At 46.0% G+C, this 17,623-nt stretch overlaps 1 protein-coding gene across 2 annotated transcripts in view; it reads right to left on the bottom strand.

Moving 5' to 3' along the window:
• LOC144236230 (paralemmin-1-like) overlaps nt 1–16,083 on the bottom strand; it is a 136,746-nt gene extending 120,663 nt beyond the window's left edge. For both annotated transcript variants that reach the window (XM_077769849.1, XM_077769850.1), the window contains exon 1: nt 15,982–16,083. In XM_077769849.1, coding sequence (XP_077625975.1) covers nt 15,982–16,026 — 45 coding nt within the window. In that variant the 5' untranslated portion in view covers nt 16,027–16,083. The remainder of the gene's footprint in view (nt 1–15,981) is intronic.
• Nucleotides 16,084–17,623: the final 1,540 nt, after the last annotated feature.

The raw sequence follows: 17,623 nt of genomic DNA, 5'->3' as shown, positions 1-17,623 counted from the left end.
ATTCGGATGCCTCTTTTTTTTTTCTGCCTAATTGCTCTGGGTAAAACTTCCAATACTATGTTGAATAAAATGGCAAGAATGGACATCCTTGTCTTGTTCCTGATCTTAGAAGAATCACTTTCAGCTTTTCATCATTGAGTAGGATGTTAGCTGTGGGCTTGTTATATATGGCCTTTTATTATGTTGAGGTACATTTTCTCTTACACCCACTTTGTTGAGAATTCTTATCATAAGTGGATGTTGAATTTTGTCAAATGCTTTTTTAACATCCAATGAGACGATCATATAATTTTTATCCTTCATTTTATTCATGTGGTATATCAAGTTGATTGATTTATGAATGTTGAACCATCCTGGTATCACTGGAATAAATCCCACTTAATTATGGTGTATGATCCTTGTAATATATTGTCGAACTGTGATCGTCTGAGCAGCCTGATTTATTCTTGATAGGTCCTAGTTGTTAATGGTATGTCAAAAACTGTCAGTGTTCCAAAGGGAGGGATTTCAATCAGCGCCTGGTTGCAGGCTGATTGGAAGCCAAATTCTTAGGCAGCAGCTTTTAAATTACGCAAATACGTACAGCCTCATGGGACACCAATTGTAAACCCTGCTGGCCTCCACATCAGGTGATGTGGAGGTGTCCCCTGGGTGACAATTGCAAAAATCAGGGTTTCAGATGAATGGAAAAACTCCTTTCTGAAACGTACCGGTGAGCTGTAGTGAGGCCAAGGGACAGCACAAAGATGGCGTCCCCCAGCCTACTTTCTCTGAGAGCACTTCTATAGCTTCTATAAATGTTGCAAACCTGAAGTCTATCCCTCAGGCTGAAGCTCCAGACCAGTAAATGGACTTTTTTCATCAAAAGCCTAGGGATGTGTTTCAATCTGCTGTCTGTGTGTGCCATGGGGGTGTTAAGAACAGTCTCTCCAATTGTTATAGCTCTGTGGAACTAGGAAAGAAAGCCACCCTGGCCACCAGAGTCAGGTGATCAAGAAGCATGTGGAATGCACCCCTGCCAGGCTTCACAGGGCCACAGGAGAGTGCAGGGCTGGGGTATACCCACCAGCTTTTTTTTGGGGGGGGTGGCTGGCCTTTCTGAACAAGAAAGAGAAGGAAACATAAAGGAAACCCTTGATGATTCAGAGAGGCCCATGTGGATTCTGCTACCATAGGCTATCATCAGCTTTAACTGATGGTGATTTCATTGACATTGAAGGCAGTGACCCTAAGGGTTCCAGGAGCTAACTAACCCACCATAAAGTGCTAACAAATGACAGGGTAGCTGGTCAGAAGCCACTGCTCACTGACTTCCTGCTTGGACTCAGGGAATGTGGTACATCTGTTCTCTGACTCTCATTCTGACACTTTGCCCTTAAAATCCTCAGAGAGGGGCACCTGGGAGGCTCAGTTGGTTAAGAATCTGACTTCAGCTCAGGTCATAATCTTGCAGTTCATGGGTTCAAGCCCCATGTCAGGTTCTGTGCTGACAGCTCAGAGCCTGGAGCCTGCTTCAGATTCTGCGTCTCCCTTTCTCTCTGCCCCTCCCCTGCTTGTGTGTGCACACTCATTCTCTCGCTCGCTCTCGCTCTTGCTCTCGCTCTCAAAAATAAATCAACAATTTTAAAAAATCCTCAGAGAGAGTAGAATGAGGGTTCTGGAAATTTCTAGGGAGAAAGAAAAATGATCTGGAGAATCACCAGTGTTTTCCCTCTACCCTCTCAGTCCCTGTCACTAGGGGGACAAAAATGGTTTTAAATGTAATGACTTATTTTTAGATAGGCCAAACCATTACCTCTAAGAGATCAGGTTTTCTGGCTTTCAAAAGGAAACAGCATGCAGTTGGCTTAGATGGCAAGGATATAACAAGAAAATTCTACAGTAGCAAAACTCACAGATGAGCCCATCAGTGAATATAAGCCTGTCATCGTGGTAGCCCAGAAAACTAGACAAGTGCATCTGAGATGCTTTATTGTTCTAGACTGACAGCACAAGATACCAGTTATTTCTTTAAGGTTCAAGAAACCTGGAGCTCTAATGGCAGATACAACCACACAGGATATGCTATCTGGAGCAGGAGACAGCAACATTTTTCTATAAGGGGTCAGAGAATAAATACTTCAGCTTTGCAGGCTATATGGTCTCTGTCATAACTGTCCAACTGTGCTGTTATAACACAAAGCCAGCCCTAGACAACACATATATGAATGAGAATGGCCCTGTTCTGATAAAACTTTATGCGTAGACATTGAAATCTGAGCTTCACACAATTGTCACATGTCATGAACTATTCCTTGAAAAATTGTTTTCCCAACTATTTACAAATGTAATAATGACATACTGCTCACAGGCCTTATGAAAACAGACTGCAGGCCAGATTTGGCCTATGGGGTCCTGTTTGCTGACCCTTGGTCTCGACTGGAAATAGGAATTTCCATTTGTTCTTAATTCTGCACCTGCTATATAAAATTGATTTTCGTTCTTGTCTGTGATTCTGAAATCACACTAGTAAAATTGACAAATGAAAAAACAAACAAACAAGACCAATACAATCAATCATCAACAGCACTCTCGACCAAAATATCCAGGCTGGGAATCATCTGGTCGTGGCCGCTGTGCGACTCACTCGCCACATGCCATGGGGCCCCATCTTGCTCAATGCAGGATAAGATATACGGCTCGCTGAAGGCTAGCATTCCAGTGGTATTTTTAAACTCACTCAGTGTGAGCCATCTCCTTGTTTAGTCTTTTGCAGTTTTATATTATTCAAAAGTCAGAAGGGAGGGGGTGGGGGAGGCTGGGAAATGTACCAATTCCTGAAATTCAGCTGTTCTCCTCCTTCCAACACACATTATTTCATATTTTCCAGAAAAGATATGTCCAGTGGCTCTCTTGAAAACACATTAATGTACTGATGAAGCATCAGTATATTCCAGTATGTATCCTATCTCCCTACAAACATATTACTATTTAAAACCAATGAGTATAGGGGTGCCTGGGTGGCTCAATCAGTTAAGCGTCCGACTCTGGATTTCAGCTCAGGTCCTGATCTCATGGTTCGTGAGTTCGAGCCCTGCATCGGGCTCGGCGCTGATGGTGCAGAGCTTGCTTAGGATCCTCTCTCTCTCCTTCTCTCTCTCTGTCCCTCCCCCATGCTTGCTTGCTCTCTCTCTCTCTCTCAAATTAATAAATAAACATACAAAAAAGTCAGTAAAACCAACAAGTATCTTCACAGTCACAATGGAAGAAACACAGTCCTAGCAAAAGCAGGTTCTGAATCAGTGGGGAAGTCAACATGTATGAGAAGGTGATGGACTTGTCAGGTAAAATATGGGGTGCCCAGTTAAATCTGAATCTCAAATAAACAAATCATTGTTTAGTATAAAAGTGTGTCCCATGCAATAACCAGGCATCCTATATTTTTAGTTGCTAAATGTGATAACCCTGAGAGAAGGTAGTGAGGGGACCAGCCTGGAAAAGAAGGTAATTATTAGGGAAAAACAAGAATTTGCTATGGGTCTGGGTGGGGGGTGGGGGGGGGAGTTACTTGTTATGAAAGAGTCACGCAGCAAAGACTGGGTGGGTTTCCACCCAGTTCTGGTAAAGTCGGTGCAAAGCAGAACTACTTACAAGAACCACGAGATCATGATCTGAGCCAGAGTTGGATGCTTAACTGACTGAGCCTCCCGGGTGCCCCGACACCAGTGCTTCTTGAGGGAGAGTACTGGAGGCCAACAGAACTGTCTGCATCCTGAGGGTGCTGGTGGTTACACAAATCTACACGTGTGTTACACTTCAGAGACGTATACATCAAAAATGTTAATTTTCCTTTTTTTAAAGTGGGCTTTCAGCTGTTATGTCTTAAAGAGAACTCATGGGTCATCCAGCAAGCTGCATAAGGAACTGACTGACGTCGGAGTCCCGACACTAACCCAACTCTAGGGCTTTCTTACAGGGTCCCCATCCCACGGGGCCCTTGAAGGGTTTCTGACAGGCCCACCCACCAATTTGCCCAACATGCCTAAACATATCTACATCCCACTTAGCTTCAAGCTGTAACACTACCATCCCGTCACCTCCTCATAATCCTGGCAATTAAATAAAATATGCTGTGAAAGGCAGAAGTGGAAAACTGTGGCCCAGGGTGGGTGCTGGCAGGGAGGGAGGTGGGATGGGAAATGAATCCAGCCCACACTGTGTTAAAATCTCATTCTGTTTGGTTTGGCCCACATAGTGTTTAAATCGTTGTGAACATTTAAACATCAACAGACTTCCTTCAAAAGCTGGATTCCCAGGTCCTCCTGAAAAAGGAGAAGATCCTGGGCGTGTATTCTCATGAAGTACCAATCAGCTAGGGTTGAATGCTGCCTGCTCCCCTGAGGAGCCCGCCCTCTCTGGCTGACCACAATCCCAAGAGCTCAGCCATGTCAACCCGGCATCCATACACAGCTGGGTTTTTAATGCCAAGCATTTGGCAGGGTGTCTGGCACATGGGAAGCCTTCCGGAGTTGGGAAAGCCTTCTTCCCTCCCCTTAAAAAAAGCTACAGGATGAAGTTGCCATATTTTACTTTTTTTTAGGGCCCCGGGGTGTCCTGGCCCCCTAAAGAGAAGATGTTCCACGCCTGCCTGTCCACTGCTAAGCCAGCTGCTTCCAGCTTTCCTCTGTGGACCCAGGCTTAGGATAGATGGAGAGCTGGAATCATCCAGAGGCAGTAGCAGCTGACATGTCCAGACAGAGCTGATGGTGGCGGTGGGGGAGGGGAGAGTAACTAAGCAATTGAAATTACTTTCCCTTTCGCCTCCTCTGTGGTGTCAGAGTGAGTACTTTCTCTTCATTCTTCCCTATCAGATCCAATACTGATGGGGCATCCATTATTCTCACTCCCGCCTGAATAAGGATGGGAGTGATCAGGCCACCAGTGTCTTATTTCTAGTAGTTGGTGGCACTAGACAGTATATCCTACAGCGAGCCTCTAGGCTCTGCCTTCTGACCTATCCCCGCCAGACTTATCCCACCAACTGTTAAATATCCTTCAGCTTCCATTGCGAGTTTTATGTGATGAACAGCACTACGTATTGGACACATGCACCCAGACTTTACTGTTCGCACACAAGGCTGCCTGTATAGCACCTGGTAAAGAGAAATGGGGACCTCAGAGGGCAGGCTCGTCACCATCCCACAGTGTGTTTTTGTTTGCCTGGATGAGCAGTATTTCCTTGCAGGGTCACTAGTTAACTCCAAGCTTTTCAGAGTTTTTTAACTGATCCTTTTTTTCCAGCTTTATTGAAGTGTGATTGACAGGTAAGAATTGTATATATTTATGGTGTACAACATGATGTTTTGCTATATACAGTCATTGTGAAATGAGTACCAAAATCAAGGTAATTAATATATCCATTGTCTCACACAGCTGCCATTTGTGTGTGCGTGTATGTGTGGGGGTGATGGTAACATGGGAGATCTACTCTCTTAGCGAATTTCAAGTACATAACACATGATTATTAACTGCAATCACCATGTAAGCATCAGGTCTTCCAAACTTACTCATCTTCTAACTTAAAGTTATATCTTTCGATCAATATCCCTCTTTGCTCCCACCTCCTAGCCCCTCGTAAAAGCCATTCCACTCTGCGTTACTATAAGTTTGACTTTTTTTTTTTTTTTTAGATCTCATAATAAGTGAGATGATAAGGTATCTGCCTTTCTGCATCTGGCTTAGTTCACTTAGCACAGTGCCTTCCAGGTCCATCCATGTCGTCACAAATGGCAGAATTTCCTTCTTTTTAAAGGCTGAATAATATGCCATTATTATACAAACCACATTTTCTTTATCCATTCATCTGTCAGTGGACCCTTAGGTCATTTTCATATCTTGGCCGCAGTGAATAATGCTACAATGGATGTAAGGGTGCAGATATCTCCTCAAGGCAGCGATTTTACTTCCTCTAGACATGTACGCAAAAGTTGGATTGCTGGACCACATGGTAGTTGTATTTTTAATTTCTTGAGGAATCGCTCTATCCCTTTCCATTTTTCAAACTTACATGCCTCATCGCCCCACTGGAACAAGGAAATTTTGAACCACTTCCCAACCCACTAGAGGCGGCAGGTATGATCAGCCCAAGTTGACAAATCAGGCCATAGAAACTCAGTGTTTGCATGAACCAGGACCCCCAGAGAAGGGGCTCTATGTCTCTCAGCCAAGAGGCACCTCACACATCCCAGCCTCTCTATCATGTCACACTTGGGACACTCACACTATCAGAGCTGCCCAAATGCTGAAGCCCTGGGTGGTAGTTACTGACCTCAAAGCTTTCGCCATTTTTGTTCAAACTCAGAGAAAGAAGATCCCCTGCTTACCACCAAAGGGGTTAAGTTTTCAAGCATATGTTTTTCTCTTAAGAATACCATTTTTTTTCTAACCCTCAAAGTTTTAAGTTTCAGCTCTGAGTTTAAAAATAAAGCGAATACTCAGATGACTGGTTATAATTTAGAAGAAGGGGGTGGAATCCCACCCACCTAGAATAGTCAGCAAACCAGGATAATTCAGCAAAATAGTAAGGGCAGGTTTTACAGATGCCCCAAAGACGTTTGGTGGTGCACAGACTATCATGGGCCTAGAAGGCCACAGGGCAATGAAATAGTCTGCAGGGCAGGGGTGGGTGGGGAATGACAGGCAGGAAGATGTGTTCTGAGGTCTGGCCCACAGCCTTTTCATCTACAACTAGGGCTTGTATTTTGGGGGCACATGGGGCTTTTCTTTTCCTTTCCATCGCATGCAAGGGAAAGGTACCAGGTGTACTATTTCCATCTTCCAGCTAAGCCCATGAGATGCCATAGAGGTACTGATATTCGCTAGAGTCAAAGATAACCACAGAGCATTTTCCTAGATGTTCAAGCATTATGTAGTTAGGCCATGAGTTGTCTTTGTCTGTCTGTCTATCTCTCATGTACGTAATAATCTCCTTTCAAAGATTTTAATTCAACGGGAAACTAATGGAAAAGACTGACATAAGAGTTAGCCAAGGGCACATGTACCTCCAACACACACTGCCCCACACAGTCCTCTCTTCTGCTGGCATTTCCTGTCAGAAATAGGTCTCAGCTGTGCGTATTCTCCCAAAGCCACAGCGCTCATGTGCGAACTTTCCTCTGCAAAGTATCCAGCGCTGGGCGGTCATCACCCACGATCCCTCCATATTCTCTCAGGCTTCGTCCTGTGGGCGTGGCCACTGTGTGTTGTGTTTTAAGACAGGGAAGAGTCCGGATGAGGCTGGATCCCTCTGCACATGAAAGGTTGGTTCAAACCATGGATGCTACAATAACGGTGAGGGACGCTTGTGGGACATCTTTGTGAGAATAAACTCCTCTTAATATGCCAGTGACCAGCCTCCCCTGTGTACACACAGACCAGCTTGGGAGAAACTAACCACCATCGACTCAATGAGCCTCAGTTGTGGATCATTCTGGGCTCCTATTAGAGTTGCCCACATGAGAAGCAGCGGCATGATGAACTGGGTGGGAGGGCCAGAGAGGCTGCCCCGAGACCTGATCACCTGATCTGCTCTGGGACCTCTACAGGGGTACGATAGGCACCTGGCACACCTCACAGGCCTCCCGCTGGATGGCTGGATATCTGCCCTATTGCATGACTTCCGGTCTCACTGAGGTGCCCCCTGGGTGAATTGTGTAGCCCATACTTTTAACCAGCTAATCCCAAGCATCCCTTCAAACAGGTGTCTTCAAGTGACCAGAAGACAGAAATTTCACTCTCTTTAAATCAATTAAAACAACTACCCAAAGACCTCTCCCTGCTCAGCCCCTTGGGGTGAGAAGATACTACATCACTTTCAAACTGAGCTTTGTTTAGGCTCCCCTTTGGTCTTTTGTTCTATTTCGCCTCTTGTAGATATGCACACCTCACAAACCCCTGGACATGTCCCAGTGGGCATGTGGCACTGAACAAGACCCAGACCACGATCTTCCTTCACCGTTAATCGAGCCCCTCACTGGAGATTCTCCACTTGTACCCCCAGAAGAGCAGCTGCAGCTGGAAAAGCATCACGCGGGGGCTTGTAGAAATGCAAATTATCAGGCCCTGCCCCTAGACCTACTGAATCAAACACCCTGGGAGTGGGAGCCAGCAACCTGTGCTCTGAGGAGCCCTTGGATAATCCTAATGCATTAAAGTTTGAGAATCACTGCTCTACACCGTATCTGGCAAAATGTCTATGTCCAATGGCAGTTGCCGCTATTACTAGAAGTTCTAAGTCCATCTGGGTCTCCCTATATTGTTTATTACTTGAGGCTGATAATAACATGAAAACATTGAAACACCCTGGGGGATATATGTGAGAGGCTCAGATTGGTATACTTTGTTCCTAAGGATTCTTCTGTAACAGGAATTTCCCACATCAAGGTACTGATTGCCTACAATTTTCCTGTTAATTTTGAAAGAGGAACCACTCACCAAGATGTGAATATTCTGGGTTACAATAATGTCAATGATTATAAGTGCTCACTTAATATCAAGAGATACCGGGGCGCCTAGGTGGCTCAGTCGGTTAAGCGTCCAAATTCGGCTCAGGTCGTGATCTCGCGGTTCGTGGGTTCGAGCCCCACGTCAGGCTCTGTGTGCTGACAGCTAGCTCAGAGCCTGGAGCCTCTTTCAGATTCTGTGTCTCCCTCTCTCTCTGACCCTCCCCTGCTCATTCTGTCTCTCTCTCTCTCTCTCTCTCTCTCTCTCAAAAATAAGTAAAAAATTTAAAAGAGAGAGATACAGTAAATATGCACTATGTTTCCAACAATCCAAATATTTGGACGCCAAACTCACAAAGCCCTAGTGAAAAATCACCTGGATTTTGTAACATTATGAAGCACAGAGGAGGTATTAGTAATACTACTTCCACAATATCCTTATGAAACCCAAACAAGTCCATGTATAGAAAAATACATTGCTAAGTTCAAAGTTCTGCCTACATCTGGGGGTCACCCAAGGTAGACCTGTTGACCCAAAGGAATTTTGTTGGATCCACAATTTTTTAAAAAGTTTTGAAACTAGTTGTTTTTTTAAATGGGAGGCCTCCCATTTTTACAAAGCAGATTCCCTTCTTCTTGTGAAAATGAGTTGATGTGACAACATAAATTCCATGTTCCCACATGATATAAATTTCTGTATTCTAACTGCAAAGTGCTGTCTGCTCTCCAGGTCCTCATGATTGCCCACTCGGTCTCTGTCATTTCTTTATGCTACCTGTTAGCCCTTGGAGCTTTTAAATTTGCAACTCCTATCCACTATAAGCAATCCTAGTCATTATTATTAGTATCCTCCTGCACTGGAAATGTTCAGGAGCTACCATATTCATCTGAAATTTCCCAATTTGGCTAAAATGTTGGAGTTAATAGAATTCATCTTTCACTCCTTGTGTCCATTTTCTGTTTAAAGATCCATGAGTTCTGATTTGTTGATTCACATACAAACAGAGGACTTTGAGTGCTTCCTATACCCTTGCTCTGGGCATTTCCCATGAAATTTCTCAAATAACCTTCACAACGCAATTCCATGAGTAGGTATTATCATTCATCAGCATCTTACAGATGAGGAAACCAAGAGGCGCTAAGGATATACAGATACTAATAAGAAAAGCCAGGACTTGAGCCAAGGCTGTAGGGGACGAGAATCCCTGCTCATAACTCGCCAGACCATGCGAGTCACTGCTAGCCCAGGGGACCACTGTCCACCGTCTCCATGCATCAGTGCCCATTTGCTGTCTCAGTCAATGTCACGCCACATGATGACCGATGTCACACCACGTAATGATTACTGTCAAGCGAGCTGAACACTCCCAAAAGGGATCAGTGATGAAATGCAGGTAGTTCAAAGGACAAACAGCAAGAGTTCCAAAAGTGTTGGGCAGCCCCAAAGAAATGCAGAGGCACCAATGCTGAGCCCTGGTTTCCCCTAAATACTGATGAATCATACTCCCCAAGCCCACCTGCTTAGCTTTATTAATGATGACTTTTAACGAAGGCCGCTATATTTCTCAGGGCCCCTACCAATATAGCTGCTCCTTGTCCCAAGAGGCTAACGCCCGAAATACTCAGGGTTCAAAATAAGTGGCCAGAGAGGTGCATGATGCTGGCGCATGTCTGTGTAAGGCTTGCCTTGGCACCCTCAGACCCGGCAGTGACCCTAAATGAGCCCAAAGTGGCACCTATCTCCTGGGTGGCCTCGCGGACTCTGCTGGGGTGAACACTTCCTCAGCACCAGTATCCGGAGCAAACCATCGTTTAGGCCTGAACTTGAAATTTTAGAAGCACGGTATTACCCATGTTTCTGAGATAGAGGAAGATAATAAAAGAGTGGTCAAGGTCTTTGGCTCTTCATTCCTTTGCTGTTACCTGCCAATGACAGAGATTCACAAGGGACATGTACAGGGATGGTCCCCGCAAGAATCTGTTTTTTAACTTCAGGGTTTGGGCTTTGAAGGTCTAAACGCTCTGAGGGGTCCCTGGCCAGGAAGCTGGACTGGGAAGGGATCACAGGCAAACTGCAGGAAGGACTTCTTCCCAGGCTCTGCAGACCAACCTAAGCGGCCTGGAGCAAAAGCAGGCTGATTGGCCTGCTTTGTCCCTCATTCCACACTCAAACGCTTATCGCTTCGCGGCAAGAAGAGGCGTGGAGACATGAATCCAAGGAAATGCCAAAAGTGTTTCTCTGCAAGTGCAGGACACGGCCAGGCGAAGCCACCCGTCTATATCCGGGACTTCTCGGGACAGAGAACGGGATCAGGTGAAAGCCACGGCCCCACTAACTGTGCTCTCGTGCAAAAGTCTCAAGAGGCAGAGGAGCCTGAAGGGAGATCCCCAAAAGGGCAGATTCCATAGAGGCACTTCTAGGCCCATCCCCCTCCTCCTGACTGCAGGACTCTAGTTCAGAGAGATCCTTGGGGCAGCTTCCCCCCTCACCGCCCCCATCAGGGCGCCCCTACAAGGTAGATGTGCCACCAGGACAAGGGACCGGGATTCAGGAGGGACCGGCATTACCACATCTCTTCCGCTTCTCCCTGTGTGCGCTTGGGTACCGCTGTGCACTCACTTGTAAGTATACAGCAGGACCCATAAGATCTGCCCCACACAGCTCAGAGTGAAGGCAACGCACACAGTTTTTGTAAATCACGTACTGGGGTGCGAGTGCAAAAGACCATTTTAATTATTCCGCAGAGTGGGTTCTTATTAAATGACAAAATCCTCTAAAAAGCATGTGTAGGTTGGGTCGGCCTTTCCCATTTTTAGCACAAGGGAACATGCTTGTGTCGGTCCCTGGTAGGGGCCCGAGGCCTGGTCCATATGGCTCTGAGGGCTTTGGCCCAAGACGACCTCTGCGACATTTAGTTCTCTTCCCACAGGCCCAAGGAAGACTGTCTTCCTCCCGGATGCACAGACATAACAACATCCTCTCCCAAAGCTGATTTCCATTGAGACACAGGCACTTCTTCCCCAAGGGAGTGTTACTCATTCAGTCAGAACTCACATCAGATATCTCCACGCACTGAAACCCTGCTTGGAAGGCTCTCAAAAGGATGTGGGCCTCCGGGTTTGCCTTGGCCTTTCCCACTGCTGCTGAATCAGTCTGCTTCCCCCTCGCTGGCTCACACTGAGGTTGGTGGAACCACCTGCACAGTGTGCTCGTAGGAAAAGCAGAAGACGGGCCACCAACTTGTGGGTAACAATTCAGGGCAGTAGTCAGTACAGGGGCTCCAGGGTCCTGAAGGGTGGGTTCAAATCCTGGCTTTGACACTATCTGTTAATGTTGGGTTCTTTACCTGTAAATATGGGTAAATACAGTAGTTCCTACCTCATCAGTTTTTTCACAGTAAATGACATAATGTGTGTTAAAATGCACTTTAGTCTTATTACCGAGTTTGTGCCTTTAGCTACTGACTTAAGTCCTACATGCTTTTGGCTTTCCCTTTCTCATATTAACAGTTCCAAATACATAATAAACAAACTATCAATAAACAAATAAATAAATAGCTCCTGCTAACTGGGAAGGTGATTATATTGTATTTTTCCCAGTCTTCAGACATTGCTCCAATGTCCCCTGTCTGGAGAATATTCCACAGCTCCTTGAGGTTGGTTCACCTGCTTGACATGAGTGCTCATTTGCATAAGCCCTCCTGGTACCACCCAGTACCTGTTTATGTGTGTTTCCCCATTAGACTTGTAAAACAATTTTTTTAACATTTATTTATTTTTGAGAGAGACAGAGAGCAGGCTCCAGACTCTGAGCTGTCAGCACAGAGCCACATTGGGCTTGAACCTACCAACCGTGAGATCATGACCTGAGCCTAACTCAGATGCTTAACCAACTGAGCCACCGAGGTACCCCAAGACTATTAACAATGTAAGGTTTAACAGGGGTGCCTGGGTGGCTTAGTCGGTTAAGCGTCCGACTTTCGCTTAGGTCATGATCTCGCGGTTCGTCGGTTCGAGCCCCGCGTCGGGCTCTGTGCTGACTGCCAGCTCAGAGCCCGGAGCCTGTTTCAGTCTGTGACTCCCTCTCTCTCTGACCCTCCCCTGCTCACGCTGTCTCTCTCTCTCCTAGAAATAAATAAAACATTAAAAAAAAAAAATGTAAGGTTTAACAAAACAAAAAAAGATCACACAGAAACTTGTTGAATAGATAATGTTCAATAAACGGCGATTGTACTATTATTCCAAGAATTATTATTCATATTCATTTTGCCATAGAGCCAGTTTGCTATCTCCTAAAATTACAGCTTTGGGAGTGTCTCTAAAGATGGACGAGTGCCTGGGTATAGAGACAGTCATCAAAGACAGACTTGTTCTTCTTCTGCCAGGAAGTAGGATGAGATTTATCTTTTCTTGTTGATTAGGCTCTGGATTCAACTAGAAAAATCAATTAAAGTACCAGTTTCTGAGTACTTTATTCTCTGGTGGGTTAAAAAAAACTCCCAGATGACCATGTAACAAATGGGTCACAGGACATCTGTCTTTCAGAATGTAAGTGTGTAAAAGGTAATATCTTCCCTCTGCTGGCTGAGACCTGGGGACATTGACTTTTTGGTGTCGATAGTACCTTCCCAGAGGAGGCGCTCTGTGAGCACCTGCTAAGGCATGGATGGTTGAATCCTCGAGTGACAGTTCTGCACCTGCGTCTGAAGCAGCTGGGGGAACCGACGCCGGACACAGCGCTGGCCTTCAGTCAGAATTAAAGGGAAAACTTTTAAAGCCTGTTCAGACTCTTCCTGCTTCAGTGGTATTGTCTCTAGCCCTCACAGGACAGGGCAGCACTGTCGACAGGAAGTGGGGGCTCTGCCTCAACACCATCTGATGACAACCACATGCCAGGTACTTCACCTGCGTCATACCTAAACCTTACAACCAGCCCATGAGGTAGAGCTCATGAGCTCATTTTACATCTGAAGGAACAGTGGTCCAGGCTAATGACTGTCCAAGACCCTACAGACTAGAATCCTCATCTATCTGCTCTCCCTCTTGGGGAGTAGCCCAAGTTGGCCAAGAAGGAGGGGCTTGTTCTCTTCCTCTTTGACATCTCCAGACATACTTCAGGAGTGCTAGTCTCCAGAAGCAGACCTGTGAGCTCCCGAGGGTCCCCTAGGAAGGTAGCAGAGAGAGGCACAGTTTGCCAAACTTGGAGAGTGTGCACTAGGCCAAAGCACAGCATAAAATGATTTCCTGATACGGTCTCAAGACCCGCTGCCCCCCCTTTTCTTAAGTCTCTCCCTCTCTCTCTCCCCCTCTCTCTCTCTCATACACACACACACACACTGTCATTTCATTGTTAGAGCATCCAAACTGATAACAACTCATGCATTCACTGAGGCTGTGTTCACGAGAATCATCAACATCCTTCTAAGTACATAGCAAACTCAGTTCCACAACTGAATATGCACAAGCATTTGTGCGTCTATTTATCATACACTCGAGAGAATTCCAAACAACTGGCTAGATCGTTCTTGAAAATCCACTTGGCCCCTGCTGGGATTACCCAGCCCCATTTGGAAAGCAGTGGCCCCAGTGTGAGCTCCTACTGGCTCCCTGTTCAGGGAGCGAGACCTTTCATACAGCTCAGCTGTTCCTCAGGCATCCAGTAAAGCTGGTCACGCAAAAGCAGAAAATGTGACAACTGTTAGAAACCTTCCCACAGCCTATGGGAGCAACTGAATGTTCTTTGGAGCAGTCACTTCATAGATGGTTAAAGCAGCCTATTATTCAGTTTATATAAAACACCCACCAGCTACATGGCACCAATAACTGAATATCTCCATTCTTTTTTTTTAATGTTTTTATTTATTTCTGAGAGAGAGAGAGAGAGAGAGAGAGAGAGAGAGAGCATGAACAGGGGAGGGTCAGAGAGAGAGGGAGATAAAGAATCTGAAACAGGCTCCAGGCTCTGAGCTGGCTGTCAGCACAGAGCCCACGGGGCTCGAACCCACAACTGTGAGATCATGACCTGAGCCCAAGTCGGACGCTTAACCGGCTGAGCCACCCAGGCGCCCCGGAATATCTCCATTCTTACCAAGTTCATGACACACTGGCCACACTGCCTTGCCACTAGCTTTAGAAAGCATAGACAACTTCATTAACCATCAAGATACACGTGCACAGAGAGAAAGGGAAGGGGAAAAAAAAAACAAAACAGCTTTCCTGAGTTCTGAAGGACCAAGTTCAAAGATTGCCCAACAGGCAAAAATAACCCATAGCGTTTCAACATTGCCAACAAATGTTCTCTCACTTCAGTGGTAAAATCTCCAAGACATTGCAGATTTGAAGTCATTGATAAAGAGGTTCTCAGGGCTAGGGAAACCATATCAAATGCATCTTTTAAAGAGAAGGGCCTCTGTGCCTTTTCCCTGTGAAGAATCTGTCCAAAGGATTTTGAAAACACTGTAATATACTTTGCTTCCAAAACATTACACACCACTTCTCCAGCAAATTTACATGTGTTTCCAAAGAACTCCTAGACGCCCCCCAGTGGGGCGCCCCCCAAAAAAGGTATTTAGGTAGGACGTCTGGAGATTCTTTTATGCCAATATGTTAACAGACCTTCTCTTTTAATTGTTATTATTTCATATAGCAGCAGTAATCATTCCCTCATCTGCAAAGGAAATATATAATCCAGCTGCGGTGGCTCCAGAGAAAATACCACATCTGTGGATCATTGGCAACACTGTGCCAAGATTGCTCAAATCTACACAGTCCCAGAAAGTTCTCTTTTATACTCAAGATGCACGAGGGTACACTTTTCTGAAAGTGCATGTAAACTTTGCCAAAACCGGTTGCTCCTTTGTACGCTGAAAATAGGCTTCAGATTATCCACCCCCTTAAGAAGGATGCTCTCTTAGAATAGTATGCCCAGGACCCCGTTGTTAGAAGAAGTCCCCAGATCCCTCCGGGACAAGGCTTGTGCCAGGGTCCTTGTCAATATGAAACAGCACAGGGGAAATTAACGCCCAGGTTTCAGGGAGGAGGTTCTACCGCGTGGTTGGCAGTGGAGCTGACTACTGGCTTCCCACTTATGAGACCCAACAGCTTCCGCAGGAAGGGTGGTAGCCACCGTTCAGGTCGCCGTTCTCTCTCGGTTCTCCAGGGTATGCGGAGTAGTACAGATCACTGGGTGATAATATTCCAGGAATCATTCCCCCCCTCCCCCGCCCAGCCCACCTCCAGGAGTCTGGTCTTTTCCCAAAGCCCAGTAGCAAGCATCTTATTTCTAAGCCAATCTTCTACATTCAAATCCCCAGCCCAAAGCGCGCCCTGGGGGTTTCTACGTAGAAAAAGAAAAGACAACATAGCTGAGCCTTGGCGGACTTCTATCCCCCGAATGCATGCCCTGCGGCTCCTGTGCTGGTACCTCGATGGCCCCGAAACACTCGGGGTCCCCTTCCATCCCAGACAATAGAGCAAGAAAATAAAATGAAAGTGGACTTACTGCTATGGCTTGCAGCCTTTCCTTGTGCAATTCCGCCTCTGCCATCCTGGAGAAGGGCACACAGGGAGGGAAAAAAAGAAAGAAAAACAAAACACACGCTGTAGTCACCCGAGGAAATGGATGGGCACCCCGGGGGGCTGCGCTAGAAGCCCGGGCAGAGCCAAGGGGNGGCTCCGGGGTGGACGCGCTCTCTGGAGTCCGAGCAGGGCCAGGTGGCGCCAGTGCCAGCCAACCGAGAGGCCCAAGGCAGAAAGTGGGGCCCCAAGCGCGAACGGTGACGTGCGGGCTGTGGCCGCTGAGTGTTCTGGCCACCTTCTAGCGCATGCCAGATGCTTGGGCTTCACGTGGGGACATTTCCAGTAGGGAAGGGCTGCCTCGCACACGTGCCTTAGATGGCAGGGTCCTCGAACGTAAAGTGGACGGAAGGCAGGGTACAGCTCAAAACAGGTTACCTCTCTGTGAGGCCAAATGTGACTTAGAAAGACAGCAGAGAGTTTGTAGTTGAGCTCAGCTAGGCGGGGCTTGACAGCTTACAGCTGTGAAACCTTGGGCAGCTCACTTAACCACTCTGAACCTCAGTTTCCTCATCTGAAAAATGGAGTTGTCCTCAGTGATTAAGAGATAAAATACATAAAGGTGCTTTGTAAAGGGCTATCTGTTCTTATCATTATCCTGTGACATTCTGGATTGAAACTCTGAGTCTTTTCTTCTCTACAGTCTTGGAAAGGGCAAGTAGGATCTGATCACTGAAATGCTTCACCTTTTTTTTTTTTTTAAACAATACTAGATGTATCTTTTGCAACAGGCCCTGGGCTGAATGTGAGAGATGGGTCAGACCCAGTCCAAAAAGAAATAAATGCTAAAAACAAAAGAAATAACTTCTTAACATTCAGGAGGGACCTGCTGAAATTCTGAACATTGATAAGTAAACTTTCCTCTATAAAATGAAATAATAAACACTGCAAAAACAAAAACAGAAACAAAACAACATGACCTCTTTAGACCCTTGATGATTCTATAAACACAGAACTTGAAAGGTATTTTAAAAGGTATGCACATCAAATTTTCCCCAAATCACCTCCTTCCTGGGCAAATTCTTGCAATTCAACGAAATTGCCCTTTCAACTTTCACAGAGGTTTTACCTGTCACTTGATGAGCAATTACTACTCTGCCTGAAGACTGAAATAGTCCCCCAAACAGTTTTACTGATTGATTGTTTTCTCTTCCTTTTCATAACGGGCGTGGGTGGAGCTGTGTCTGTGTGATAAATCCAAGCCAATGCCAGATTCCACATTCCCACTCCAATATACATCCAGAACTCCTACTTTCTGGCTGAGATCTATCCCTTTCTTCAAACACTTCATTTTCTCCTCACTTCCAGCGCCAGCTCCCACAGGACAACTTCTCTCCAGGGTGTTTGCTCACAAATAAACCAAGCTGTTATTGCTTCAGCAGAGTGACTGTGTACCCAACAACAATGGAGAGTAACAAGATGAGAAAAGTGAGGCCTGTGAGGTTGAGAAACTCAGCCAGAGCCACAAAGCTGAGATTTAAACTCAGATCAGACTCTCCAGAGCCCATGCTCTTTTACCGCTTAGCGCCAGGTTCAGCAAGTAATACAGTGGGGCCTGGGGGTGGGGG

The sequence above is a fragment of the Crocuta crocuta genome, unplaced genomic scaffold (assembly GCF_008692635.1).
Source record: "Crocuta crocuta isolate KB4526 unplaced genomic scaffold, BGI_CrCroc_1.0 scaffold95, whole genome shotgun sequence".
Classification (NCBI taxonomy): domain Eukaryota; kingdom Metazoa; phylum Chordata; class Mammalia; order Carnivora; family Hyaenidae; genus Crocuta; species Crocuta crocuta.
The sequence above is the reverse complement of the archived record's forward strand: the minus strand, read 5'-3'. Positions and strand labels throughout refer to the sequence as shown.